Source organism: Oryctolagus cuniculus, chromosome 18 (genome assembly GCF_051225735.1).
Source record: "Oryctolagus cuniculus isolate XC-2025 breed Fujian yellow rabbit chromosome 18, ASM5122573v1, whole genome shotgun sequence".
Taxonomy (NCBI): domain Eukaryota; kingdom Metazoa; phylum Chordata; class Mammalia; order Lagomorpha; family Leporidae; genus Oryctolagus; species Oryctolagus cuniculus.
Genome location: NC_142884.1, coordinates 11,802,229 through 11,829,578, shown reverse-complemented (window position 1 = coordinate 11,829,578; position 27,350 = coordinate 11,802,229). Strand labels below are relative to the sequence as shown.

The window sequence follows — 27,350 nt, the reverse complement described above, 5'->3', positions numbered from 1 at the left end:
CAGGGGCTAGAGAGGAGTCCGTTTTAATTATCGAGGGGCCAGGAGGGGCCTCTGGAGACAGCTCGCCCCACCCCCGCGCCCCGCACGTGTCCCGTTCAGTTTGGGCAGGAGGCCGCTTCCCCGGGAACAGTTCCCGGCAGGGCTCCGCGGGGCAGCCCCGGCGGGGACACGGCCTCAGAGGACGCTGACGCGCTCGGCCAGGCCCTGCATCTCGTGGTCCTGCGGCACCCAGGCGCTGCCCAGCTCGCCGGGGCCCGGCAGGGGCTGCTCCGCCACGAACTGCTCCCAGCGCGCGTCGTCGCTCTCGTGCGTGATGTACCGCTCGCCCATCTTCCCTTCCAGCTCGCGGAGGTCCAGCCACGTCTGGTACTCCTGGGCCCGGGGGACAGAGGACCCGGGTTAGCTTGGGGGCTGCACCGACGGCGGCGCATGCCTCGCGGAGGGAGGGCCAACGAAGGTGAAGCCACACCCCCTGCGAGCTACCCAGCCAATAAGGGTTTAGTCCCACCCCTCCCCACAACCCAGCCAATGAGAAGCTCAGCCATGTTCCGGATGACTACCAACCCAGCCAGTAAGAGAGCCAGTTAGCCCCACCCCTTCCTGCCGCGCAGCCAATGGGCCAGCCGCGCTGCCTGCATCACCTGTAACCAGGAGTGGCTGAGAGATTTGTCCACGCTGTAGCGCTTGCGCATCTTCACCTGCAGCAGGTTGTTGATGAGGTCGATGGCTACGCAGCGGGAGAGGCAGAGTGCAGGCGGTCAGGGGCTCATTCTCCCAGCAGGGCACCCAGCCTACCCGGCTGCGGCCAAGCCGGTCCTCCCGCTCGGAAACCTCACCAGGGCCCAGTCACCCAGGGCGTCACTGAGCGCTAATTTGTCTGCTTCCATCCGTGCACCTGCACACTGGTTCCCGCTCTTACAAATGCCACACGGTTTCCCATTTGTCATTTCCCAATTTCTGCCCTACACAGGTGTGTAGAGGAACACCCATGTTCTCCTTGTTATTTTCATTTTATTTGGGGGTGGGGAGAGAGGGAGGGAGAGAGGGAGAGAGGGAGAGAGGGAGAGAGGGAGAGAGAGAGGTGTCTTCTATTGCTTCACTCCCCAAATGTCCACGATAGCCAGGGCTGGGCCAGGCCAAAGCCAGGAGTCCAGAACTTTCTCCAGCCCTCCCACGTGAGTGGCAGGGGCCCGGGCGCCTGAGCTATCATCTGTTCCCTCCCAGGCTGCGTGAGCAGGAAGCTGGGTCCAGCGTGCGGTAACGGTGACTCGGCTCAGCGCTCTGATAGGGGTGTGGGCATCGCAAGCAGTGGCTTAACCTGCTGCGCCTACCCTGCACCGGTCTTCACCGAGCACTTTTCCTTACGTCACTTATCCAAGATCTGCTGTTAAATGAACAAAACAGACTGGAGAGCAGCATATATACTACCAGTGTCTGTTTACAAAGGCGGGGGGAAAGAATACATTCCAGAGAATATACAGGAGGCTATGAAATAATACACATTGGCGTGCACAAAGTCTCTTCCGAGGGAGAAACAAGAGACTCGTAATAGTCGCTGCCTTTGGAAAAACAGCAGAAAAAGGACAGTGCGTTCTCGCTGTAGGTCCTCTGGTATATATTTTTTTTTTTTTGACAGGCAGAGTGGACAGTGAGAGAGAGAGACAGAGAGAAAGGTCTTCCTTTGCCGTTGGTTCACCCTCCAATGGCCGCCGCGGCCGGCGCGCTGCGGCCGGCGCACCGCGCTGATCCGATGGCAGGAGCCAGGAGCCAGGTGCTTTTCCTGGTCTCCCATGGGGTGCAGGGCCCAAGCACCTGGGCCATCCTCCACTGCACTCCCTGGCCACAGCAGAGGGCTGGCCTGGAAGAGGGGCAACCGGGACAGAATCCGGCGCCCCGACCGGGACTAGAACCCGGTGTGCCAGCGCCGCTAGGCGGAGGATTAGCCTAGTGAGCCGCGGCGCCGGCCAGTCCTCTGGTATATTTAAAAATGTGAACCCTAGGGGCCGGCGCTGTGGTGCAGCGGGTTAACGCCCTGGCCTGAAGCGCCGGCATCCCATATGGGCGCCGGTTCGAGACCCAGCTGCTCCACTTCTGATCCAGCTCTCCACTGTGGCTTGGGAAAGCAGTAGAAGATGGCCAAAGACCTTGGGCCCCTGCACCCATATGGGAGACCTGGAAGAAGCTCCTGGCTCCTGGCTTCAGCCTGGCACAACGCTGGCCATTGTGGCCATCTAGGGAGTGAACTTAGCAGATGGAAGACCTCTCTCTCTCTCTCTTTCTCTCTCTCTCCCTGTCTCTCTGTAACTCCAAAATTCAAAATAAATAAATCAGTCTAAGAAGAAAAGAGAGAGACCTGGGTTGAGTTCCCAGATCTCAGCTTTGGCTCAGCCTTGCAGAGACTTGGGGAAGGAGCCAATGGCCGGGAGCAAGCACTTTGTGTCTCAAATAAATGATTTTTAAAAGATTTATTTCTTTATTTGAAAGACAGAGTTACAGAGAGGTAGAGAAAGAGAGAGAGAGAGAGAGAGAGAGAGAGAGGTCTTCCATCTGCTGGTTCACTTCCCAAATGGATGCAATGGCTGGAGCCAAGCCAAAGCCAGGAGCCAGGAGCTTCCTCTGGGTCTCCCACGCAGGTGCAGGGGCCCAAGGACTTGGGCCATCTTCCACTGCTTTCCCAGGCCATAGCAGAGAGCTGGATTGGAAGTGGAGCAGCCGGGACTCGAACCGGTGCCCATATAAGATACCGGCACTGCAGGGGGTAGCTTTACCTGCTGCACCACAGCACCAGCCCCACTACATGATTTTTTATGATGTGAAATGCACTTTTTTAGGTGAAGAATTTTACTTCAGGTGGGGACTTGATGTCCCCCGCGTCAACGGAGACCCAGCGATTTCTCGCGGTATCCACAAAAGCGAAACGGAAAATGGACCAGCGGCTCAGGTGGCCGCTGCCACCGCCCCCAGGAGGCCCGGCGGCCACGTCCCCTGCCCTGCAACCAGGGGCACTCCCAAGCCTCGGGCACAGAACTGGAAGATGCCCCAAGTGCTTGGGCCCCTGCACCCATGTGGGAGACCCAGATGGAGGGCCTGCCTGGCTGTGGTGGGCATTTGGAGACTGAACCAGCCGATGCAGTATGTCTCTGTCCCTGCCTCTGCCTCTCTGTAACTGCCTTTCAAATAAATAAATAAAAGTCTGTACACATTCAGCATGTGTATCCTGAATAGTTTCAATCTGAAGTTGGTAGAACCAGCAAATGCAGACGTCATGGCTAGAGAGGCTGCCGGGACTGGCCCGATGCACACAGGGGCTGGGCTCTGGTCCACACCCAAGGCTCCTCATGCGTGTCCACCCACACTCCAACTCATTCAAGGCACTGAGTACTCGTGTCACCCCACCCCATGCCTCCCGGGCTCGGCCCTAGACCCGCTGGGTCTCCCTCCAAATGTTCAGCATACAGTCCCCGCCCACCATGAACAGGACCGCCCCTTCGGTGGCCCCGCCCCACAGCCAGGCTCCACCCCAGCACGTGACACGCCGGGCCCGCCCCCTCACAGCCCCACCCCCGCGGTGCCTGGGCCGCGCTCACCTCCGGCCGAGATGCAGCTCCAGGGGCTGGCCGGGTACATGAAGGCTGCGTTCTGGATCTGGTCGTTGATGTCCTCGTCCTCGTTGAAGGGGAATGTGCCGCTAAGGCTCACGTACATGATCACGCCCACCGACCACATGTCCAGCGAGCGGTTGTAGCCCTGGTTGAGCAGCACCTCGGGCGCCAGGTAGGCCGGCGTGCCCACCACGGAGCGCCGGAACGACTTCTCGCCGATGATGCGCGCGAAGCCGAAGTCGCACAGCTTCACCTGCGGGCCGACAGGTGGGCGGTGCTGGGTGAGCGACCCCGGGCGACTTCCCCTTCCCCATCTATATCAGAGGAGGGGAGCAGAGTCAGGCCCCCTGCGGCGCACTGGCCACGCCCCAGGCCAGGAGGGCCACCTGCAGCCGCCAGTCTGCCAGCCCCAACAGCTCTCTTATTTCCCGCGGTGGAGATATCGGTCCCTCCCCTACGGAGCGGCGGCTGCACGGATGATGGATGCAAGGAATAGAAGCATGCAACAGGTAAGCCGCAGCGTCTGGCACAGACGGCCCCGGTGGTCTCCGCTTCGTCATCTGTGTCTGTCTCCTCTTAGTCTGCCCCAGGATGAAATGGAACCAGGCGCGCAAAGCCCCAAGCACGGTATCCAGAGACAGCAGCAGGTGTGCGTCTGCCGCTCCACCAGGGGCCGCAGCCTAAGGTCACAGGCAGGCCCTGGAGGTCAAGGCCTTGCTGCCCTGCCCACCGTCTGACCCCCAGTTGTGTGCCCCTCCCTACACAAACCCTTCCTCCGCTCACTGTTGCTCCCAGGAGGCAGCATCCATATCAGAGCCCAAAGCTGCCACCACCTTCAAAGCCAGCCACGTCCCAGCCCCGGAGCTGACAGTGTGACGGCCACGCCAGCCTTTCCCAGGACCCTTTCTGTGCTGCTCTTAAAGGTTGATTTATTGGGGCTGCTGCCTGCAGAGCCGGCGTCCCATATGAGCGCCGGTTTGATTCCCCGCTGCCCCTCTTCTGATCCAGCTCTCTGCTGTGGCCTGGGAAAGCGGTAGAAGATGCCCAGGCCCTCGGGCCCCTGCACCCACGTGGGAGACCCAGAGGACGCTCCTGGCTTTGGATCAGCACCGCTCCGGCCATTGTGGTCATTTGGGGAGTGAACCAGCGGATGGAAGACCTCTCTGTCTGCCTCTGCCTCTCTGTATCTTTCCCTTTCAAATAAATAAATAAAGCTTTATATATAAAAATAAGTTGATTGGGGCCAGTGCCGTGGCATAGTGGGCTGAGCCTCCACCTGTGGTGCCAGCATCCCATATGGGCACCAGTTCAAGTCCCAGCTGCTCCTCTTCTGACCCAGCTCTCTGCTGTGGCCTGGGAAAGCAGTGGAAGATGGCCCAAGTGCTTGGGCCCCTGCACTGGTGTGAGAGACCTGGAAGCAGCTCTTGGCTTCAGATTGGCGCAGCTCTGGCCTTTGTGGCCACCTGAGGGATGAACCAGTGAATGGAAGACCTTTCTCTCTGTCTCTCCCTTTCTCTGTCTGTAACTCTACTTCTCAAATAAATAAAATATTAAAAGAAAAAGCAACGTAAATCATGGAAGATTTGATCTGATTGATTTGAAAGGTGCGGTTACAGAAAGGGGAAGAGAGATATCCTGTATCCCTTGTTCAGTTCCCAAATGGCCACAAAGGCCAGGGCTGGGCCAGACAGAAGCCAGGAGCCTGGAACTCCATCTGGGGCTCCCGCGTGGGTGGCAGGGCCCAACACTTGGGCCATCCTCGGCTGCCTTCCCAGGTGTAATCGCAAGGAGCTGGAGCGGAAGTGGAGCAGCTGGGACTCGGATCGGTGCTCACAGGGGACCCATCACAAGAGACCATTAGCAGGGAACTGGATTGGAAGTGGAGCAGCTGGGACTTGAACCGGTGCCCATATGGGATGCCAGCACTGCAGGCAGCGGCTTAACCCACTACACCACAGTGCCAGCCCCCTTTAAGTCTTTAATACAAAAACAGAGTAGAATAGCCCATTAACACCTTTTATGTGGAGGTGGGGGGCACTTGGCCCAGCGGTGAAGCCCTGGGAGAAGCTGTGGGCAGCCCACATCCCAGTCCCCACTCCAGCTTCCTGCTAACGCGCACCTCGGGAGGCAGTGGCCATGGCCCAAGCAGCCGAATCCTGGCCACCCACGTGGGAGACCTAGATTGGGTTTTCCCGCTCCCGGCTTCAGCTTGGCCCAGCCCTGGCCACGGTGGCCATTTGGGGGAGTGAACCAGCAGGTGAGTCCTCTCTCTCTCTCCCTCCTGTTTCTCCCATGAAGAGGATAGCAGTAACACATCTCATGAGCTTTGCATGCTGCATGACTAAGCTGTTTCCTTAAAATCAGCCTCACCGGTGTCTTCTGACTTACGTGGCGGCAGCAGCTGCAGAAGGCGCGCTCCTGGCGCCGCTACCACCGCTGTAGCTCAGGAAGCCTCGACGCTGGCCCCAGGGCCTTTTAGGGCCAGGAACTCCGGGTTGGGGGGAGGGTGGAGCTTTCCGAACCCCCGGACACCCGTCGCGACCCTCACGGCCGTGAGGACCAAGAACATCAGCATCGCCGCGTGCGCGCCAAAGGCCCACTGTCCCCCAGAGCCGAGAAGCTCCGCTGGGGGTGCTGCTCCACTGGCAGACATGGTTTGCAGAACACAGAGGATAAAGCCAAAGCTTCTCGGGGGTGCAGGGACCACAGGAGAACCGGTAAAGGCCCCGGCACACAGCAGGCACTCAGCAAGTCACAGCTCTATGTCCACTGCCCAGCCTGACTGCCCCTCACCTCCCCACCACAGGCTTGTCCCCAACTAGTGGTTCTTCCCTGCTTTCCCTTAATAATAGCCAGTCCCGAGTTTAATGTGTCACGTGGTTTGCGACCACACTAAGAGACTACATTTCCCAGCCTCCCCAGCAGCCAGCCAATACCATGTGATCAAGCTCGACCAATGGGGTTTGAGAGGAAGTGACGCCTGCACTTTCCCAGAACACCCCAGGCCAGGAAAGGGGCGTGCCCATTTCCTCCATCTGGGTTCTTTCCGCCTGGTCCCGGGAAAGCAGGCGCAGGCGCGGGAGCCATCACAGACCACGAAGGCCACACCAAGAGACGCAGGCAGCGGGCTTTCAGGGGCTTTCAACCCTGACTGCTCATGCCAGGCCCTCGGTGAGAAGTCAGCCGTTCGTCCTGGGCCCGTGTCCCCGGATGCCCCCAGGTCAGGCGGCAGACATAACCGACCTGCGGAAACGGGTCCGCCGATGCCAGCAACACGTTCTCGGGCTTCAAGTCGCAGTGGACGATGTTCTTGAAGTGAAGATGTCGCAGAGCCACCAGGATCTGAGGGGAGGGGAGAGGAGGGGACTGGTGAGAGGGAGAAAGGCAGCCGCCCCGAAGCCCGCGCGAGCCTGTCTCTGTGTCCGGAAAGATCCCCGGGGGCCCGCGCTGCACCCAGGCTCCAGTGCACGCCAGAGCCCCGGAGGCGCAGACGCTGGGGGAGAAGGGCCGGATGCGGGATCCTGGAGAGCTGGGCTGGGGCCTGAGACCGGGCTCGCAGGGAGCGACTGGAGGCCCTGTACCTGGGCGGGCGCTCGGGGATTTTGCCGTCTCCAGCGAGACCAAGACCGGATTCTAAAGCGGCAGTGTCACCGTGTAACCAGGCATCTGCGAGAACCCGGTTTTCCCACCCAGATCGTAAGGAGCCCGAGCAAAACCCCAAGGACAGCGGAGCCTGCAGCTGTTATGGCCGCCGCCCGCCTTAACCGAGTGTTCATGGGGCGACAGACTGGGAGACAGAGAGAGAGAGAGAGTGTACGAGGGTGCTCCAGAAAGCTCGCGCAGGGGCAGCCTGAAGCCCGTAGCACGGCACAGGTTCGAGTCCCGGCTGCTCAGCTTGCGCTCCCTGCTGGTGCACCTGGGAAAGCAGTAGACGATGGCCCGAGTGCTCGGCCCCTGCACCCACGTGGGAGACCTGGAGGAAGCTCCTGGCTCCTGGCTTTGGCCTGGGCCAGCCCCGGCCTTTGGGGCCCTCGGGGGAGTGAACCAGCGAACAGAAGGTCTTTTCCTGTTTGCCATTCCGCCTTTCAAATCAATCTTTAAAGAAAAAGGGTTCATGGAGAAATGGTAACAAGTTTACAGGCGATGGTTTCACCCCGCGATTAAGGTGCTGGTTCGGAGGCCCAGGTCACACATCCGAAGGCCCGGCTCCTGCCAGTGCAAACCCCAGGGAAGCGGTGGTGCGGCTCAGCTGCGAATACCCGGGCACCTGTCACCCACAGGGGACACGTGGATGCAGTTCCGGGCTCCTGCCCGGTCCTGGCTGTCACGGGCATTCGGGGAGCCAAGCAGCAGGTGGAAAGGTTACTGTCCATCTCTCCCTGTCTCCCAGGCGATGTGGAAGCTCCCACAGACCCTGGCCAGACTCTGGCCAGACCCAGCCCCTGTGCAGAGCGCATGCGGGATGAGATGCCGCAGCCGCCTCCGGCCTCGGTTATCCTCATCTGTAAGATGGGACTTGTCCCGGCACCTACCTCGGGGCGTGGTGGCGGGGTACAGACGGATCCACGAAGAGAGGGCTGAGCACAGGACTTGGAACAGACAAGAGCCAGAAAGCAGAGGTCTAGAGAGAGAGAGAGGGAGGGAGGGAGGAGAGAGCAGCGCAGAGAAGCAAGGGAGAGACGCGGCTGGCAGAGCGAACTGCTTGGTGTGGGAGCCCTGAACCCCGCTCCGGAGAACGGACCCCGTGAGCTTCCGTCCCCGCCCACAAGGCAGCCCGTGCTCTCGAGCATGAGGGGCCGGGCCCAGGCAAAGAAATGTAGCACAGGGGACTGCAGCTCCTGGAGACCGCGGCCTGGAAACAGGTGGGTCTCCCCAGGAGGGACATGGAACCCAGGGGCCACCACAGGGAACGTTCACCATCGGCGCAAAACCACAAACGAAATGTCGGGGCCAGACAGACCAGGATGGGCAGAGGTCAAAGGTCACTCACACAGAAACTCTGCAATTCACTAAGAAAAATAACCCAGTGAGCCGGCACTGTGGCCTGTGATGCCGGCGTCCCATATGAGCACAGGTTCGAGTCCTGGCTGCTCCATTTCCGACCCAGCTCCCTGCTAATGCGCCTCAGAAAGCAGAGGATGATGGCCCAAGTGCTTGGGCCTCTGCTACCCACTTGGGAGACCTGGATGGAGCTCCAGGCTCCCGGCTTTGGCCTGGCCCAGCCCTGGCCACTGCAGCCATTTGGGGAGTGAACTAACAGAGGATAGAAGATTTTTCTCTGTCTCTCCCCTCTCTCCCTGTCACTCTGCTGCCTTTCAAATAAATAAGTAAATCTTTAAAAAAAAAAAAAAGATCGAGTGTCCCTAAGAAAAATAATAAAATGCACAAAGGGTACTTAAACGTAGGCCCAGGGGTAGGGCAGTTTCTGACCTGCCCGGTAGGCTTAGAGGGTGTGCCCGTCTTCCACTGGTGTCCCTGGCAGTCCTGTACCCGAGCTGGTAGAGGGGAAGTGGGTGGGAGCCAGGGTGGGGGGAGCACTGAGAACCGCCCAGACCCAGATGCAAGCTCTCCTGTCTGAAAGGTGTCCCGGTGACGCTGTGCTGCCAGAGCCCCCCCGAGCTGTGCGGAGGGAGGGTCCTGGGCAAAAGCGACAGTGACCCGGGAAGGCAGGAAGGGCCAGCCGGCCTGCGCGGGGACAGCCAACCCCCTCCCAGCTGCCTCCAGGCTGGAGGCACCAGACTGTTCCCTGAGTAATACAATGTAACACCAGCCAGCAGGTGCACAGCGCATTCCATTAGGTGTTAGACCTCATCCAGAGATGACTGACAGCACGGGCTGGGCGCGGGCAGTTCAGAGCCCACCGGGACGCCCGCTTCCTAAGCTGGAAGCCTGGGTTTCTCTCCTGGTTCTCTCCTGACCCCAGCTCCCTGTCAGCGAGCCCCCCGGGAGGCAGCAGTGAGGGCTCTAGGGCCTGGGGCCCTGTCACCCCCATGCGAGACTGGGATGGAGTGTTAGGCTCCTGGCTTAGCCCGGCCCCGCCCCAGCTAAGAAAGAAAAGGATGTTCATAGGCGCTGCGCAAACCCTGACTTCCCAGGCGCGGGCTCCAGGCCTCCCCCATTCACACCGTCCTGGGACGAACCCCCCCACTGAGACCGGGACAACCCCACGGGACGCACAACCAGGACGCTCACAGAAAACCTGCTTGCCCACACGAGCTGGTTTGATGCCCAGATCGCAGGATCGACCCCACCGGCCGCGTGACCCCGAGCCCTGGCGCCTTCCACTGTCACGGGGGAGCGAGCGAGTCCAGGGGGCCCGGCCGCAGGCTCCGGGAGCGGCCTCCTGGGTCTCGCCCCCCCTCCCCAGCCAGCCCTGCCTCTCATGGCGACCCCCGTGACCCCCAGGGTCCTGGTCCCTGCGCGTGCCCGGTGCCGCCAGCACGCAGTGTTTGTGGAACGACTGAGTGAATGAATTAACAAGAAAAAGCCCCAGGGAGCCGAGTCATCGTCCGTTCTCCCTAGGATAACAATACTGTGCAGTGTTACTACTCTATTCTTTTCCTATTATCGTCCTGTTTTCGGTCCTATTATTACTCTATTAAAGTTACTGCCACCATTTTTCCCTATTATTGTTATTATTACTACTCCACTGCTGCTTTTATTTGCAGTTAGGATGCCTGAGGGCGGGGCTTTCCCGGGAAGGCGGAGCTGCCAGGGGGTGTGGCTTCTGATTGGGGCAGAGCTGCTAGGAGGGCGGGGCTTTCCCGGGAAGGCGGAGCTGCCAGGGGTGTGGCTTCTGAGAAGGGTGGAGCTGCCAGGAGGGCGGGGCTTTCCCGGGAAGGCGGAGCTGCAGGGGGTGTGGCTTCTGATTGGGGCAGAGCTGCTAGGAGGGCGGGGCTTTCCCGGGAAGGCGGGGCTGCCAGGGGGTGTGGCTTCTGATTGGGGCAGAGCTGCTAGGAGGGCGGGGCTTTCCCGGGAAGGCGGGGCTGCCAGGGGGTGTGGCTTCTGACTGGGGCAGAGCTGCTAGGAGGGCGGGGCGGCCGGGCGCACCTGGGTGATGAGGAACTTGGTGAGGCGCTCGGGCAGCCGGCCCTTCTCGCTGGACAGGATCATCTCCAGCATGTCCCCGTGCAGCTTCTCCATCACCACGAACACCTTCTCTGGCGTCTCAAACATGCACTCCAAGTTCACGATCCCGGGGTGCCGCAGGCTCTGAGGGGAGGAGAGAGGGGTCAGGGGGTGGACCAGCGTGGGCACAGGCAGCCCAGGGACACAGGCCTCGCCGTGGACAAGGGACCCCACCCCACAGGCCGGGCTCGTGCAAGGACCTCCAGGTTGAGAAACCGTAACGGCCCAGGGAGGTGGGAGGGTGAAGCTCGCACTTTGGTGGCAAACCCGGCGCCCTGTGCGGCCCAGCCCCGTTCTCCCGCCGGATCCCTGGGCCACTCTCCAGCTCAGGCGTCCTGCCCCTCCCTTGCTCAAGATCCTTCCGTGGCCCCGCTCCTCAGGGGCCCCCTCCCACCGCCTTCCTGGGGGGCCTCAAGCCCCCCCCCCCACAGCCCCTGGGTCTCCGTCTGCAGGTTCCCTCCTCCCAGAAGCCCCTCGGACTGCCCCGGCCACCCCGGCCCGGGCCCGGCGTCACCTGCAGGATGGCCACTTCGTTCCGCAGCTGACTCTCCTGCTTGGTGGGGAAGCGCAGTTTGTCAATGACCTTGACGGCCACGTCCCGGCTGGTCTTCCGGTGCTTCCCTGGGAGCCGGACGGGTGGGAGATGAGGGAGTCAGCGCCCCCGACCCTGGCAGGGGCAGCTGCCCCCGGGAGACGCAGGGGAAGGGGCCGGGCGTAGGCAGGGCGCCAAGGCCGGAGCCAACAGGGTAACTAGGATGCAGCCCTGGGCCAAAGTGTAGAACGCGCTCTCCCTATCCAGTCGGAATCTACACAAGGCTCTGTGGCCAATCAGAGGGCAGGATTTACCCTCACTCTCCAATCAGAATCTAGGATCTAGCGCCAAGGCCTGCCCCCTCACTATCCAATCAGAATCTAGATGCAATGCTGTGGCCAATCGGAGGGCAGGATTTACCCTCACTCTCCAACCAGAATCTAGGATCTAGCGCTAAGGCCTGCCCCCTCACGATCCAATCAGAATCTAGATTCAACGCTGTGGCCAATCAGAGTACAGAATTTACTCCCATTGTCCAATCAGAATCTAGGACCTAGATGCAGAATTTTCCCTCCTATCAAGGACAGGAGGATCCACTGGTTTTCCCAAGGAGAAAAGGAGAGGTCACAAGTCAGCCCGACAGGTGTGAGGTCGGAGGGCGGGGCCAGGCGTCCTTACCCCCGTAGACCACTCCGAACTGCCCGGAGCCCAGCACCTCGTCGGGGAAGATCTGGTAGACAGCGGCGATGTCCTGCAAGGTGGGTGCGCAGAGGTCAGGGGTGCGCCGGGGCGGGGCGGGACGGGGCGCGCGGGGGAGGCGGCGCGTGGCCGGGGCCTCACCACATTCTCCTGGATCTGGCTGTTGGACACGGAGATGCTCAGAGATGCTTGTCCTGGGGACCAGGAGAGATGGGACTGAGGGGCGCCGGCTCGGGGGCCAGACCGCCGCAGGGGGCTGGGGGCTGCCCCGTGCACCCCCAGGAGATGGGGCTGCTGGGGGGCACCGGTGAGACCTGCTGCACCCATTTTGGAGAGAGGAGACTGAGGCTGCCCCACACTGACCCCAGTGACCCAGACACGTCCAAAGTCCCAGTCCTGCGGCCATCTGGGTGTCTCTTTCGCTCCACCTCCTCACCAGTCCAATCTGGATCCTGTACGCTCTGCTCCCCCCAGGTCTCTGCCCCCCCACCCCTTCCCTGGTCTCCTCTGTCCAGCTCTACCGCTCCTATTCACCCTAATCCCCTCTGGGGAGAGGGAGTGGACCGGGTCCCTCCCCTACCCACAAGCCCCCCGGCTCCTAGGTCTAGCCCCTCATCTGCCTGCGACCTGCACCCCTCCCGGGCTGCACTGCGTTCCCAACACACAGGCCTCCCTGCCAGGCCCCTGCGCACGGGAGGCTCCCGCCTACCTCCTGGCCTTGGCACATGCTGCTCCCTGTGCCAGGAACCCACTTTCCCTCATTCTACAGTTTGCTAAACCCGCCTCATCCTCAGGCCCAGCTCCAGCGTCACTCCCACGGCCACGCAGGATGTCTGCATCACACTCGCCACCTGCATAGGATGGCGCCCGATGTCCTGCCACCCACAGATTGTGAGCTCCGGGAACGGGTACCTGACTCTCTGTCGCCTCCCCTACCCCACCATCCTCAGCCTCCAGGTCGCAGGAAGCCAGCCTGGGTCCCCCACGTGGCCCCAGCACTCCCTCGCACAGGCTGGGCACTCAGGAAATGCCACCTGCGATAAGGCCCAGAGAGGGGCAGGGACACGCCCGAAACCACACATCCGGTCAAGGTCGTCTCAGACACTTGAGCCGAGCCCAGGCCTTCCCCTGGACGGGGGTGGGGACTCACTGTGGGGTGCATGGCCAGGGGTGCTGGCCGCGTCCTGGAGGATGACAGGCATTAGGGCCTGCCGGATGGCCGTCTCCCAGCCCCGCGCCGTCTCAGCCCCCTGCCCGTGCGGTGCCCCGGGGGCCCCGCCCGGCGTCTCGCCCACGAAGTAGGTGGCGTTGGCTGTGATGATCTCGAAGCAGTGCGGGTTGGTCCCTGGCGGCACGAAGCTGAAGTTCTGGGCGGGCTCCACCGTGAGGATTTCGGACAGTGGGATTTCCTGGCCGGACACGGAACGGGCGCGGGTGAGGGCGCCAGGCAGAGCCTGGCTCTCCCCGCCCCCAACACGCACAAGGACACACGGGAGCCGGGGTCGGCGGGGACAGGTGCAGTCCGGAAAGGCCTCGTGGCAGAAGCACTATTGCCACAGAGACCAGAAAAGTGAGAGGGACCCAGCTGGCGGGGAGGAGAGGGGCAGCACCAGTGCCTCATGGGAGCAGGCCTCGTACCCAGCAGGTGCTCCCTCGCTAAGAGGCCACGCAAGCTCGTGGGCCCCACGGAGTGGCCCAGGGAGTCACTGCCGGGGCCTGAGCGGGGGGCTTCCCTGGCTGTTTGTTGGAGGGGTGGGACAGGATGGAGCCAGGAGGCCAGGAAGGAGGCTGGGGGCGCCCAGGGGCCGCGGTGGGAAGGCGGGGAGGGGCGGGGGGCGTGGCCCGCGGGATCTGGCCCCAGCCAGGGGCAGCCCACCTTGTAGTATCTGTTGGTCGTGTCATTTTGGAAGAGAGTGATGCACTTGCAGTCCAGCCGCCAGTAGTGCCGCTTCCTCTGAAGGCAGAGGCCGGAGAGGGTGAGGTGACCCTCCGCCCGCGCATGCCCAGTCCCCGGCCAGGCCAGGCTATGGCGCTGGGCGCGCGGGGTGGGTAGGGGGGCAAGCGCACATGCGCTCCCCCAGCCAAGCTCCTCCCCCAACCCTAGTCCGCCCCTCCTGATCATGCCCCGCCCCTTCCATCTTGGTAACCCCCCCATTCTAACGCGACCTCCACCTCCACGTGACCCCTTCTCACGCGGATGTCGCCCCTCTCAGTCCTCACTGCAACACCCCTCCGTGGTGGACAGCTGCCCAGACCTGGCCCTCCCTGCCCCACCCCTGCGCGGCCCCGCCCACTCACCAGCGTGTCCTTGCTGCTGTAATGAACCACCCAGCCCTCGCGCAGCGTGGTGCTGGACTTGCGTGTCGTGTGGCGCACCGACTGCACCACCCTCATCAGGGGGATGTAGCCCAGGGAGCTGCAGGGCAGGGGAGAGGAGAGGTCACAGGCGGACGGGCCCACCCCACCTGGGCCCCGGGGGCGGGGTTGGCGGCAGGGACATCCCTGGCCTGTCCAACTCTTACAGCCTACCGCTGTGCTACTGGACCAGGAGACCTGGGAGAAAGGGTGACGTCTCTGAGCTCAGCGCGACCTACACACCCTCACACATCTTTCCCTCCACTTCCTGTTCCAGCCCAGACAGAACAAGCTGGGGCCTGCCTCAGGGCCTTTGCACTTGCCAGTCTACACTCTTGTTGCCTTTCCTTCAGTCATCACTGATACCTATCGTCACAGCTGCGTTTGACGAGCGACTACCTCTCCAACAGGGCCGTTAGCTGTTTTGTGCATAACTGTCAGAATTAAATATTGATCGAGGTTCCCCGGGGAAGTGGCCACGCCCCTCTGTGTGCACTGGCCGGTGACGACTCATGTCCTTTGTTTTATTAGCCACTGGCTAAAGCCGCTGAGCTCTGATTCCGGCTCCCAGCGGATCCTGTGCCCTCCACGTGCTGGGAGCGCGAGGCCTCGCTTCCACTGAGGGCTTCTCACTGTGGCAAACTTTGCCCGCATCACAGAATGGGGTTCCGCCAGCCCCCATCCATCGGGCGCTCGGAGCCAGCCCGCCGCGGGCACCGGGGCCACAGGCAGGCATCCCCGGCCCCGAGCACTTGAGCTCATTGGAGTTAACAAGCAGGAGCCCCGCGGGTTTGGCACAGTGGGGAAGACCCCACTTGGGACGCCCACCTGCCACACCGGAGTGCCTGGGACCGAGTGCCACTCCCTGCGGACGCGCACCGGGAGCAGCGGGTGGCAGCTCAGGCCGTGGGGCCCCTGCCCCCGACGTGGGGCCCCCACACGGAGCCCCAGGCTCCCAGCTCTGGCCTGGCCCAGCCTCAGCCCTTGCGAGCATTTGGGGAGTGAACCAGCCCTCTGGCTGCCTCTCAATTGTTTTTTCAAATGTGAGATTAAGTAACAGTTACTACTGCTTTTATAGGAGTTAGGGGGACCCAGGCACACAGCATCTTAATTCATTTCTTTGTGTTGATTTGAAAAGCAGAGAGAGGGGCCGGCGCCGCGGCTCACTAGGCTAATCCTCCGCCTTGCAGCGCCGGCACACCGGGTTCTAGTGCCGGTCGGGACGCCGGATTCTGTCCCGGTTGCCCCTCTTCCAGACCAGCTCTCTGCTGTGGCCAGGGAGTGCAGTGGAGGATGGCCCAAGCGCTTGGGCCCTGCACCCCATGGGAGACCAGGAGAAGCACCTGGCTCCTGCCATTGGATCAGCGCGGTGCACCAGCCACAGCGGCCATTGGAGGGTGAACCAACGGCAAAGGAAGACCTTTCTCTCTGTATCTCTCTCTCACTGTCCACTCTGCCTGTCAAGAAAAAAAATAATAATAATAATTTAAAAAAAGCAGAGAGAGAGATCTTTCAGCTACTAGTTCACTGCCCAAATACCTACAAAGCTGGAGCTGAGCCAGGCCAGAGCCAGGAGCCAGGAACTCCATCTGAAAATCCTGTGTGGGTGGTGGGACCCCACGTCCTGGAGCCCGCACCTGCTGCCTCCAGGGTGTGCACTAGAGGGAGCTGGGATGGAAGGGGGGCGGGACTCGAACCTTGGCCCTCTCATTGTTTTTAGAGCTTCCATGGTAGAAGGAAGTCCGGGCCTGGCAGGTCCTTGGAGACATTCTCTCCTCCCATTTCACAGATGGAAACACTGAGTCACTGAACGTTTTGAATACCCTACAAGTCAGAGGCCAAAAGGATCGACAGGGATGGATATCATTCCTTCCATGTGATAAGTGAGAACGCTTATTTAACGCCTACTGTGTACCAGGCACTGTTTGTATTCAGTCATTCCCTCTTCACAAGGCCAGGATCCTCTCTGTGCCACAGGCTCTGTGTCCGTGGGTAAACCCGCCACCGACCGCAGACTTAGAAAAGAAAAATACTACCCCGTAACTGACCCTGCGGGGGGGGGGGGTGTTTTTTCCCCATTTGCCGTTCTCCCAACAAGACAGCCAACGGACACTGTGCGCGGAATGACCAGTGAGCTACCGAGGCCGCAGAGCCCACGGGGGGCTTCTGGGCGGAGGGCCATCCATGGGGGTTCCGGTGCCAGAGCCGGGTAACCACCCCAGGTCTCGGGCCACACAGCCGCCTGTGGGTACCAGCACCGTGTACCATGGGCTGTTTCCTGGGGCTGGGCTGGCTGGGGGGGGCAGGGCCTTTGAACCACCGCGATGTCCCCCAAGACCTTGGGCCCCTGCCCCTGACATGGGAGACCTGGAGGCAGCTCCTGGCTCCTGGTTCCAGGCTGGCCCAGCCCTGGCTGTTGTGGCCACTGGGGAGTGAACCAGCAGATTGAAAATCTCTCTCTCTCTCTCTCTCTCTCTGCCTTTCAAATAAATGAATGTTTCTTAACAAAAAAAAGCTATGGTGGCTTCAAAGTTGGGCTCAGGGACCAGGAAAGCTTTAAATTACTGGGGAAGTCAGCCCGCCTGCAGGTGGCCCCAGGGTCCCGTAGGTACCTCTGGGCCTTGCCTCCCTCGCCTTCCTCCTCCTCGCCGGCCTGGAGTGCGCTCTCCGAGTGAGAGCCGGGGACGACGCCCGAGTCCACGCCGGCATCGTCGGGCTCCTCCGCGAGCGCGCTCTTGTCTGCCTCGCTGAAGTCGGTGGCCTCCTCCATGGGCACATCTGGGCGGCAGGGGCGTCAGAGGGGCCTCGGCCCCGCCCCCGCCCGCCCCCGCCCCGCCCCGCCCGCCCCGGGCGCCCCTTACCTCCGTTGAGCAGCGCCTCGCCCAGGCACTCGTTGGGGACGCGGCTGGCACAGCGCTTGTGGCAGTTAAACTTGCAGTCTAGGGGGCCGGGCAGACGGCGCTCCCGTCAGGGCGGACCAGCGCCTGGCTCCAGGCTGCCCTTCCCGTGCGCGTCGGAGAGCCAGGCTGCCCTGTCTGTGGTCGTGGGCCCGCCCGCCCGGAGCTGCCCCAGAGCCGCACAGCCGCGCGCCTCTGAGCGCGTCTCCACTAAGCCGGCTCCCGGGCCTGTGGGTCTGTGACACCCGGGCTGGCCACGCTCCGCCGCAGGCTGCCTCCCGACCTGGCCAAATACTGACCCCACCCCCACCCCCGCCCGGGCAGTGCTCAAGACCCTGATGCTCCCATGGTCAAGGACACTATATCAGATTCTGGAGTTTGCTGATAACCTTTTTTTTTTTTTTAAAGATGGATTTAGGGGCCTGCGCTGTGGCATAGCTGGTAAAGCCACCGTCTGCAGCCCCAGCATCCCATATGGATGCTGGTTCGAGTCCCGACTGCTGCACTTCCAATCCAGCTCTCTGCTATAGCCTGGGAAGGCAGTAGAGGATGGCCCAAGTCCTCGGGCCCCTGCACCTGCGTGGGAGACCTGGAGGAAGCTCCTGGCTCCTGGCTTTGGATCGGCGCAGCTTTGGCTGTTGGGGCCAATGGGGGAGTGAACCAGTGGATGGAAGACCTCTCTCTCTCTCTCTCTCTGCTTCTGCCTCTCTGTAACTCTGGCTTTCAAATAAAATAAATATATCTTTTTTAAAAAAATATTTATTTGAAAAGAAGAGAGAGAGGGAGGGAGAGAGAATCTTCCATCTACTCTTCTAATGGCCACAACGGCCAGGCCAAACCCAGGAGCCCGGAACTGCGTCCAGGTCTCCCACATGAGTGGCAGGGACCCACGCAATGGATTCATCCAGAGCCTTCCAGGACGCACACACATCAGCAGGAAGCGGGGCGGGAAGTGGAGGAGCCGGGACTCCAACCAGGCGCTCTGCTGTGGGTGTGGGTGTCCCGAGTGCTGACTGAAGCCAATGCACCGAGCACCTGCCCCTTAGACTTTTCTATATCCGGAGTCCCAAATCTGGCGACTCTGCACTTCTACAGTTTCAGACTTCTGAGCATCCCAAGGTTCTAGAATATTCTGCACACATCAGATTCCAGAACTTGGCACTTTCACGGCTGGCTGGCTCCAGCCCTCTGAGGTTCTATACCCCCCCCCCCCCATCCAACTTATTCGGGATCTCCACGTCCAGGCTCAGGATTCAGGCCCCGCCCCCTCCGGCCTCCCGGGGTGGGGGGCGGCGCTAACCTTTGCACTGCAGGCCCTGGCGGAAGAGGCCCTTGAGGAGTTTCTTGCAAGCCTGGCAGACCGTGGGCCGCGTGTAGCTGTGGACGAGGAAGGTGTGCGGCACCTTGACCTTGGACAGTAGCATCTTGTCCAGCTCAATGGGGCGGCCGGTGTAGAACGAGGCAGAGGACGGGGGGCGGCGTGGCAGGAGGTCCGTGGTGCTGCGACTCTGTGGGACACACCAGGGCACGGCCTCCGTGGCTGCACCTGCCACTCCCCTCCGCTCACAGCCCCCAACCTGCCCCGCGGCCCGGTTCCTCACCAGCTCCTCAGCCGTGCAGGGCAGGGACTCGGAGCTGCCCAGTCGCACCGAATGGCCACTGGCTAGAGACGTGGACGACAGGCGCCGCTTGCGCGCCCCGCTGCAATTGTTGGGAATGCTGAAGGCACAGCGCTTGTGGTAGTTCAGCCCGCAGCCTGCAGAGGGCGCCAGACAGTCAGACATAGCCTCCGCCCCTCCCAGGCCCGGGACTCCAGAGCGGCTCTGCCCTCTGCCCCCTCTGCTGCGGCCCAATCCCTGGCAATCAGCAGGCCCCGCCCTCAGGTCCCCCCTCCAACCTGCCCCCAACCCCTCCTCTCTCCAGCTACGTGCACCTCCGAAGCTCAGCCGCAGCCTGCAGCCTGGCTCTGTGGTCCGCCCCTCCTCCTGTCCCCACGCCCCCCACTCCTGCCCGCCTCTCGGGAGACCGGGTTCCCCCACCCCACCCCGCCTGCTGCCCGCTGTGGCTACTACTCTGCCCTGGACTGGGCCCTCCCTGGTCTCCCCTCCCTCCCTCCCCAGCCGCGGCCCTCTCTGTAGCTCTGAAACCCAGGGGCTCCCTAGGGCCCCTCTCAATAGTGTGATTAAAGTCAACGGAAAATTACAAAAACCCAGCTTGGGCAGAGCTGCTAACCGGCCGGGGCCCTGGGGAAGGAAGGGCTGGGCCGTTCATTCAGGCACAGAACGGTGGAGCAGGTGAGGCGCCAGGGCGGGGGGAGGGGGCCGCCCCACGGGGCCAGAGGAGGGCGTCCTCCCCCTCCCGTTAAGGCTGTGTGTGCATCCGAGGATCTTTCATCCGTGAAGCCCCCTTCTTCCCTCTCCGGCCTCAAGCTTCCTGCTCAGTTGGGGACACTGTGCCTTGTGGGCACTCCACTCCTGAGCCATGGAGCTCAGCAGGCCATCGCTCGCTGGATGCCCTGTCCCCTCGCGCCGCGCCCTCGGCGCTGATTCCCCATGACCGCAGGTTCGTGCTGTACAGGCTTTGGAAGATTCCGGCTCCGTCCCGCCTCAGCGCGGGCGCCAGCGGCGATCCACGCTGCAGGGCGGTGGAGGCGAGCTCGGGGAATGCCGTGGGTGCTACGGGGTGGTTCCTTGTCCCTGCACGCGGCGGGGTCTCAGTGTGGCCCTTTAACTGCTCATATGCTTGCTGGAATCTCTCAGCCACGACTTTGGTCCCGACTGGGAGCATCAAGAGTTAAGCCCCCTCCGAAGGCGGCGGAGCACGGAGCGGCCCCCTCGCGGCCGTGTGAACTCGGACCATCCTCTGCCATCCTGGCTCAGCGGAGTCCACAGCGAGAGCTTGGTGACCCTGGGACGGTCACATCAGCCGAGGCACGGAGCGTCGGGCGTGTGTGTGGACGGCGGCCAGGGTGACAGGCAGCCCCGGATGTGCTGAGCTGGCTTCTCGGGGGGCCGATGGCATCCCTGGGGTCTTTCAGCAACGGCGCAATGACATCCGTGAGGTCGATGGGACTTAAGGTAGCAGAGGATCTGGATCCCATCGCGAGCAGGCGGCCTCTGTGCTGGGACCCTCACAGCAGGCGGAGCGTGGGAGTGGCCACCTCTCACCTCGCGCTCCGCAAGCAAGGGCGGTGCTCTGAGACTCAGGACGGACGGCCGGCACGGGGAGACAGCGGCACCGTGGGGCTCGGCTCCCTGCACAGGTGGGGCCCTGCCCGCCGCTTCTTGCTAGGTAGCCCCAAGGACGGGGACCTGCCCTAGCGCCTGGGCTGAACCGGAGACCCGTGTAGGATGGTGCACCCTAGGCGCCGATGGACACCTGACGGTCGGCGTGGTTACTCCAAGCCTAGCCTGGGTGCTGGGTGAAGGTGTTTGCTGACTGTGTTGGACGTCCACAGCCCTTGAGGCTTAGGGAGGGAGGGAGACGCCCCCGATGGCTCAGCGTAAAGGACTCGGCAGGACTTCCCAGCCGAAGAAGTCCGGGATGGACGCGGCTTTGGCTCACGCTGGGCGGCCAGGCTTGGAGCTGACCCCCACAATCCAGTCCTCTTCTATTGCTTCTGCTTTGCTGCCTGGTCCCTGACAAAGGCACCACCTCCCCCCGCCCCCCGCCCCTTCTCTCCTCCCTCAAGCTCCGCCCCGGGACGCCAACATCTCCCTCCCAGCCACGCCCCCAGATCAGAGCCCCGCCCCTTCCCAAGCGGGGCAGCGCCCAAGCCCCACCTCTAGACTCCGCCCCCAACCCCGCCCCTCCCCGGCTCCGCCCCCTCACCATCGCACTTGAGGCCCTGGCGCACCAGGCCGAAGAGCATCTCCCCGCAGTGGTCGCAGAAGGCGGGCGCCCGGTACGAGTGCACCGTCAGGGCGTGGGGGCGGATCTGGAAGTCCTCGAAGGTGGCCGAGGCTGCAGGTGGCAGGGAAGGGTGGGCGGTAAGCTGGGGTCCGACCCCTCCTCCCTTGTCCGCTCTCCGCCACCCTCCGTCCCACCCGGGCTCAGGCCCCAGCGCCGCAACCGCACCCAGCAGCCGCGCGCCCAGGCTGGATGTCCAGTGGGGAGAGAACTCCATTTTTGCCAGTGCTGCAGACTGGCCGCACAGCAGTGCGAAAGGGCTGAACAGCACGGAACTGGGGGACTTGAAAGTGGCCAGGGCTGGGGGGTGGGGAGGAGTGGGCTGAGTGTGTCAGGTGCAGGTGCGCGGCTAGAGACGGCCTCATGCCACATCTGAGCACGGGTGGGCCCCCCCGTGGGCCTCCCCCCACCCCCGCTCCTCTGCTCCCATCCATCCAACTTCCCCCTAAAGCGCCTGGGAAGGCAACTGATGTCGGCCCCAGTCCTTGGCCCCTGCCACCCAGGATGGAGCTCCTGGCTTCGGCCTGGCCCAGACCTGGCTGCTGTGGCCATTTGAAAACGGTGAGCCCCCTAGGCGCTGGGGCATCCTAGGCTAAGCCTCCGCCTGCAGCGCCGGCATCCCATATGGGCCCCAGTTCGAGTCCTGGCTGCTCCTCTTCCGATCCAGCTCTCTGCTGTGGCCTGGGAAAGCAGTAGATGGCCCAAGTCCTTGGGCCCCTGCACCTGCATGGGAGACCCGGAGGAAGCTCCTGGCTCCTGGCTTTGGGCCAGCCCAGCTCTGGCCGTTGCGGCCATTTGGGGAGTGAACCAGCGGGTGGAAGACTGCTGTAACTCTACCTCTCAAGTAAATAAATAAAAATAAACAACCTTGAAGGAAAAAAAGTGAGCCAGCAGATGGAAGCGCTCTCTCTCTCTCTCTTTCAAATAAATTAATAAAAAGTTTTTTTAGGCGCAGGTGTTCAGCCCAGCAGGTTGGATGTCCAGGGCTCACAGCTGCGGCTCTGGGCTCTAGCTTCTTGCGAATGGGCACCGTGGGAGGCAGCAGGTGACGACAGCCCCAGTCCTGGCCCCTGCCACCCATGTGGGAGCCGCAGGCGCAGCCCTGGGCTCCTGGCCTCTGCCTGGCATCGCTGCAGCTGCTGTAGGCATATGAGGAGTGAACCACAGGGCAGAAGAGCTCTCCCTCCTCTCTGTCACTCTACCTTTCAACTATACATAATACATAGAATGTCTTCAGCCCTCTCCCCAGCCCGACGAGGCACATGAGTTACCATTCCCATTGGCTAGATAAGGAAATTGAACCCGCACAGACCGGCGGGGCAGCTTCCCTAGGGTCACACAGCTAGGCCGGCTGTGGAATTCTAACCTGAACCCAGGCAGCCGGCCCCAGGGCTCACACCCTTATCACTGCTCTCACTGCCTCCTGGAACAGGTGAGGGACAAAACACATAGTAGGTGATTAGTCAGGAGGGCTTAGGAGGGCAGAGGGCTGCAGGGAGGCCACGCCTGGCACGGGTGGGCAGGGGAGGCCTCTTGGGGCAGGTGACAATCAGGCAGAGGCCTGTGAGCCATGCAGGAGTCCAAACAGCACGCCCCACGCTACAACACATCTCCTTGGGGTGCCTGTGAAAGGGTTAAACGGGGGCCAGGATCGTGGCACAGCGGGTTAAGCCTGTTGGAGCCCCGGCTGCTCCACTTCCCATCCAGCTCGCTGCTAGTGCACCTGGGAAAGCAGCAGGGGATGGCCCAAGTGGTCGGGCCCTGCACCCACGTGGGAGACCCGGATGGAGCTCCTGGCTCCTGGCTTTGGCCTGGCCCAGCCCTGTGGATTTTGGGAGTGAACCAACTGATGGAAGATCCCTCACTCTGTCTCTCTCTTACTCTGCCTTTCAAATAAATAAATCTCGAAAAGAAGTAGGCTGAATGAATGTTGAAAATTGAAACTTAAAACAGCGCCTGCCACCTAGAAAGTGCACACTAAAACATCAGCTATTCTGACACCGTTTGCTTTTCAGCCCAAGTCTCATTCGTTTTCTCCCTCCCTCCAAATTTCCGTCCTATATTTAGTGATTTTTCCTATTCCTATGCAGCAGAAAGAGGGCTCCCTTCCGGGCCCCAGGAACACTGGACACACACAGGACAGAGCCACTAACAGGATGCACCCCACTCTCCGGGGGCTGACACCGCTTTGCCGACTGGCAAGAAACACTGCACACAATGCTAGATGCGCCGAAGCCAGTGAACCCGTGTGCTACCAGGATATTACGGAGGGCTGACGGCCCTTGGCGCGTGGTCAGGAAAGCACAAGAAGGAGCTAGCTAGGAGAAGATCTGGATTGGGAACAGCAAGTGCAAAGGTCCTGGGGTGGGAGGGACAGACAGCAGCAAGCATGGCTGGACCAGAAGGCAGCGTGACCAGTGTGGGTGGTGAGAGCTAGACCCAGGCAGGACCAGCAGGTGAGTGGATGGGAGGAGTCAGGAGGTGCCAAGGCTGGAGCCCGAGCACCCGGGGAGGGGGGATGGTGACGCCCCCCAGGGAGAGACAGAAGGGCGGGTGGAGAACCGGGTTTGCACAGGGCCACCTCCCAGTGCCAAAGGGCACCGCGGTCCAGGCCTCACACAGCATGCGGCTCAGCACTCCAGAGCAGCCAGGAGGGTCCTGGCCCCCGGAACCCGGTCACCAAAGGTGTCCCCCGCACTTCCGATGGCCGTGCAGCCACGCAGACAGCTTGCAGCACCCGGGCCGCCCCGTGGCACAGGTGCGCTCCCCGCCCCCCTAATCAGCTGGCGCAGCTCTGGGACTCTGACCTCGCCGCGTGCACACAGGCCCTGGGCAAGGAACCCCTGTGCTGGGCACACGTCAGAGCGCAGGTGCGGGCTGCACGGAGCGTGCGGATGGCCGGCTTCGGGATGGGCAGATGGGAGCTCAGAGGAGCCCCCTACGCGCCTACGCGCCTCCATCCCGCCCTCCCCGGCCCCCCCAGGGTGCCCAGGGAGGAGCTGCCTCTGTCCCAGCCTCAGTCTGAGAGACGCCTCCACAGGCCAGGTGGTTCGCATTTGCAGAGCTGGCCAAGACGCAGCCCTGGGACCCCGACATTAAACAAACAAACAAACAAACAAAGCTTCTGAGCCCAGCTGCCCCGCGCCACCTCTGCCAGCCAGACACCCTAAGCCGGCCGCCTCGGCTCACCTGACAGCACCACCTCCACCAGGTCGCCCTCCTGGATGTCTCCGGCAGAGCGCACCAGCTGCAGGAGGTTGGCCGACGTGGGGTCATGCTTGAAGAGCAGGATCTTGTCGTACAGGCCATAGAAGCCACACTCAGGGAACTGAGGGGCGGGAGGCGGAAGTGGTGACACAAAAGCCCAGAGCAGCCTGGAGAGCCCCCAGGGACCCTGCAGCCCCTCACTTCCGGCCTGCTCTCCAACCCAGCCCCAGCCGGGCGGGAGCCAGGCATCCAGGTGTGCTGGATGGGGGGCACCTCGAATGCTCTGGAATTGGGGGGGCCGATTGAGCACCCCTCCCCTGCCCCCAGCTTCCTTCCGGGATTTATTGTTGTCCCTGTTACCTGGCTGCAGCCCAGCACGGGGGGGGGGGGGGGGGGCTGGGAGGGGGTGGAAGACTCCCGGCTAGAGGGGGCCTGGGCTGGAGGGAGCTGAGGCGCCCAGGCTCAGAGACCCAGGTGTTGGGTCCCCGGCTTGCAGGGTTGGGGGGGCCGGAAATGAAACCTGGTGGAACTGAAAGTGAAACCGGCCAGGTGGGGCGCGGGGAGGGGAGGAAGGAATGGAAGGGCCCCCCCTCCCCCGTGCACCTGGAGGGGGCGGGCAGAAAAATAAAGGCGGCGTGAGGCCTGGGAGGGGACAGGGCCGGCGGCGGCAGGCTGGGGATTAGAGCCTGGGGGGAATCAGTGCGCCCCCAGCCGGTGTCCCACAGAGCAGGCTGAGCTGTGGACGGGAACGGGGTGGGGGGTGGAGGGGAAGGCCAAGCTGTTCTCTGTAGTTGAGAAGGGCTCCCAGAAGCCCAGGCCTGGCAGGGGGAAGGGGTCCTGCCAGCCTGGGGGTGGGGTGGGTGGACCTTTCTCTAAGCTCCACCTCCCTGGTACCTAAAGAAGGGGGAGTGGGCCCAGCTCCCAATGTTTCTCTGAAGCCCAAAGCATTTATTTCCAAGAGCTGGAGAAAATTCTGGAATTCGGGTATCTTGGAATTCCAACGGGCTCGCCTTATGGAACTGTACAGTCTAGGCTCTGACGTGTTGTCCCACGTTCTAGGGTTTCGGCCACCGTATTTTCACGTTTGAACATTTAGCATTAAAGGATTTTAACACTTCGACATCCTGGGACCTCTACAGCCAGGCATCGAATATGACAGCATCTTAATGCTTTAGAATTTCAGCAGCCTGGGTCAAAGATCGGGGCGCCGTGCCACCAGAGAAATGCAGATTCCCAGCCACGTACGGCTGTGGCTCCAGCAATCCAGCCGGCCACTCTGTTAGTGGGGAGCACACTGCCACCTGCTTGCCTCTGGCCATGACCGCCCCCAGCCCCTACCCTGGGGTGAGGGTGGGGGCTCTGGTCTCCAAAGCTAAGGGCTGAGTGGGAGCACTGTGATGCGGAGGAGAGAGGCCCCTAGGGGTGCCTGCCCGTCCAGGAGCCTCAGGCTCAGGGGAGGTGCAAGGATGGGGCTCAGGGACCTCACCTGCCCCTGGCACCCAGGCGCACATGTCACCGGATCCCCTCGGCCAGCTCAGCTGCGATGTCTACTGTTTCCACCAAATGGGAGGCCCCCGTGTGCCCCCTCCTCCCTCCCCCACACCTGGCGGCCCCTCCCTTCCTCCCAGCCAAACAAGAACATGCAGGGACAGGCACTTGGGGAGGCCTCCGGGGCGCCCCACCCGTGCCCAGGCCTCCTTCAAGCGGGTGGGGAGTGAGAGGCACCTGGGGGCCCAGGCTGAGCCCCTGCCCCCCCACCTTGGGGAGGCACTCCCGGCCAGCAGGACTCGGGGGCCCCACGCACGCCCTCACCTTCTGGTCCACGATGGAGCACGCCAGCTGCTTCACGTGGGCCAGCTCCGAGGCGGCGGGCAGCAGCACGAACTCGCGGGTCAGCCCGATCTGGATGTGGAAGGAGACGCCGGGGCCCGGGACCGCGGACAGCAGCGGTGGCGGCGACTGCGGGTCCAAGCCGCCGGGGGGCGGAGGAGACCCCGGTCCGGGAAAGCCCGGGAGCCCGGCCGGATGGGAGGGGGCGGCGGCCATAGAGGGGGGTCCAGGACCCGGCGCCCACCCGGGATCCGGCTGGGGCAGCCCCGGGGAACCCGGGTCCTAGGTCCGGGCAATCTCCTAGGTCCAGGGGATCAGAGAACCCTGGCCGGGCGGGGGGCGAGGGAGGCGGTATCCTGGGAACGAGAGAAGGGATCAGAAGGGCGACCCAGCGATCCGGTGCCCCAAGAAACCCGAGAGGACCCCAGTGACTGGGCTGACGGCGAACAGGAGCGCCAGCGACCCCGAGGCCTCTCGGCGAGCGAAGGGCTTGGGAAGGGAGCTGGGGGGCGGGAATCCCACGGAGAAGGGGGCCCGAGAAACCCCCACCTTGGAGGCGGAGGGCAGTGAGCCGGGGATCGAGTGGATCCCGGGGATCGAGTGGATCCCGGGGATGGGAAGAGGGGCCCCCAGAGCCGGGGTGGGAAGCAGGGAATCTCACGGGTGGCGAAAGTTGGAGAAAAGCTCGGGGGCGTTACCGGCGGCGGGGGAGGGTGGGGGCAGGGGAGGGTCGCACGGCGCGGGTGGCTTTTTCCCCCTGCAAAGTTTAAGTCCGCGGCGGCAGCCCAGGAGGAAGTGTCGGGAGAGACAGGGCAGGCGGCCAATCGGCGCGGGCTTCGGTGACGTCATGGGGCGGGGCCTGTGGGGGGCCGGGGGCGGAAGGGGAGGGCGGACCCAGCGCCTCGGAGTCGGGGGCGGGCGGGCGGGACGGATTCCGCCCCGCTGCGCACCGGCGTCCGGAAAGCCGGCTGTGCTCGGAGCTGCTCGGGAGGGGCGAGCCTCCCTCGCCCGCCCGCGCCGCAGGTCGCGGCGGCGGGGAGTCGCCGCAGCCGGCTGCATCCGGCGCCCACCGCAGGGGAAGGGGTCGGAAACGGGGTGGCAAGTCCCAGGGCTCAGCTCCTGCGCCCGGTCCCGCCACGCCCCCGTCCAGCTCCCAGCGACGCTGGGCAAAGAGCACGGAGCTGAGGGGAC

At 62.8% G+C, this 27,350-nt stretch overlaps 1 protein-coding gene across 1 annotated transcript; it reads right to left on the bottom strand.

The window, feature by feature from the left end:
- On the bottom strand, positions 1 to 26,982 carry PRKD2 (protein kinase D2). The gene is made up of 19 exons (XM_051837373.3): positions 26,858 to 26,982; positions 26,142 to 26,515; positions 24,312 to 24,450; positions 21,045 to 21,176; positions 18,815 to 18,969; positions 18,514 to 18,721; positions 17,178 to 17,255; positions 16,929 to 17,094; positions 14,260 to 14,377; positions 13,838 to 13,915; positions 13,112 to 13,370; positions 12,103 to 12,155; positions 11,941 to 12,013; positions 11,245 to 11,351; positions 10,653 to 10,814; positions 6,846 to 6,944; positions 3,588 to 3,855; positions 642 to 727; positions 1 to 372 (listed from the first exon to the last, which is right to left on the bottom strand). Exons 2-19 carry the CDS (start codon positions 26,373 to 26,375, stop codon positions 175 to 177), a joined length of 2,613 nt encoding a protein of 870 aa, XP_051693333.2. The 5' UTR covers positions 26,376 to 26,515; positions 26,858 to 26,982; the 3' UTR covers positions 1 to 174.
- Positions 26,983 to 27,350: the final 368 nt, after the last annotated feature.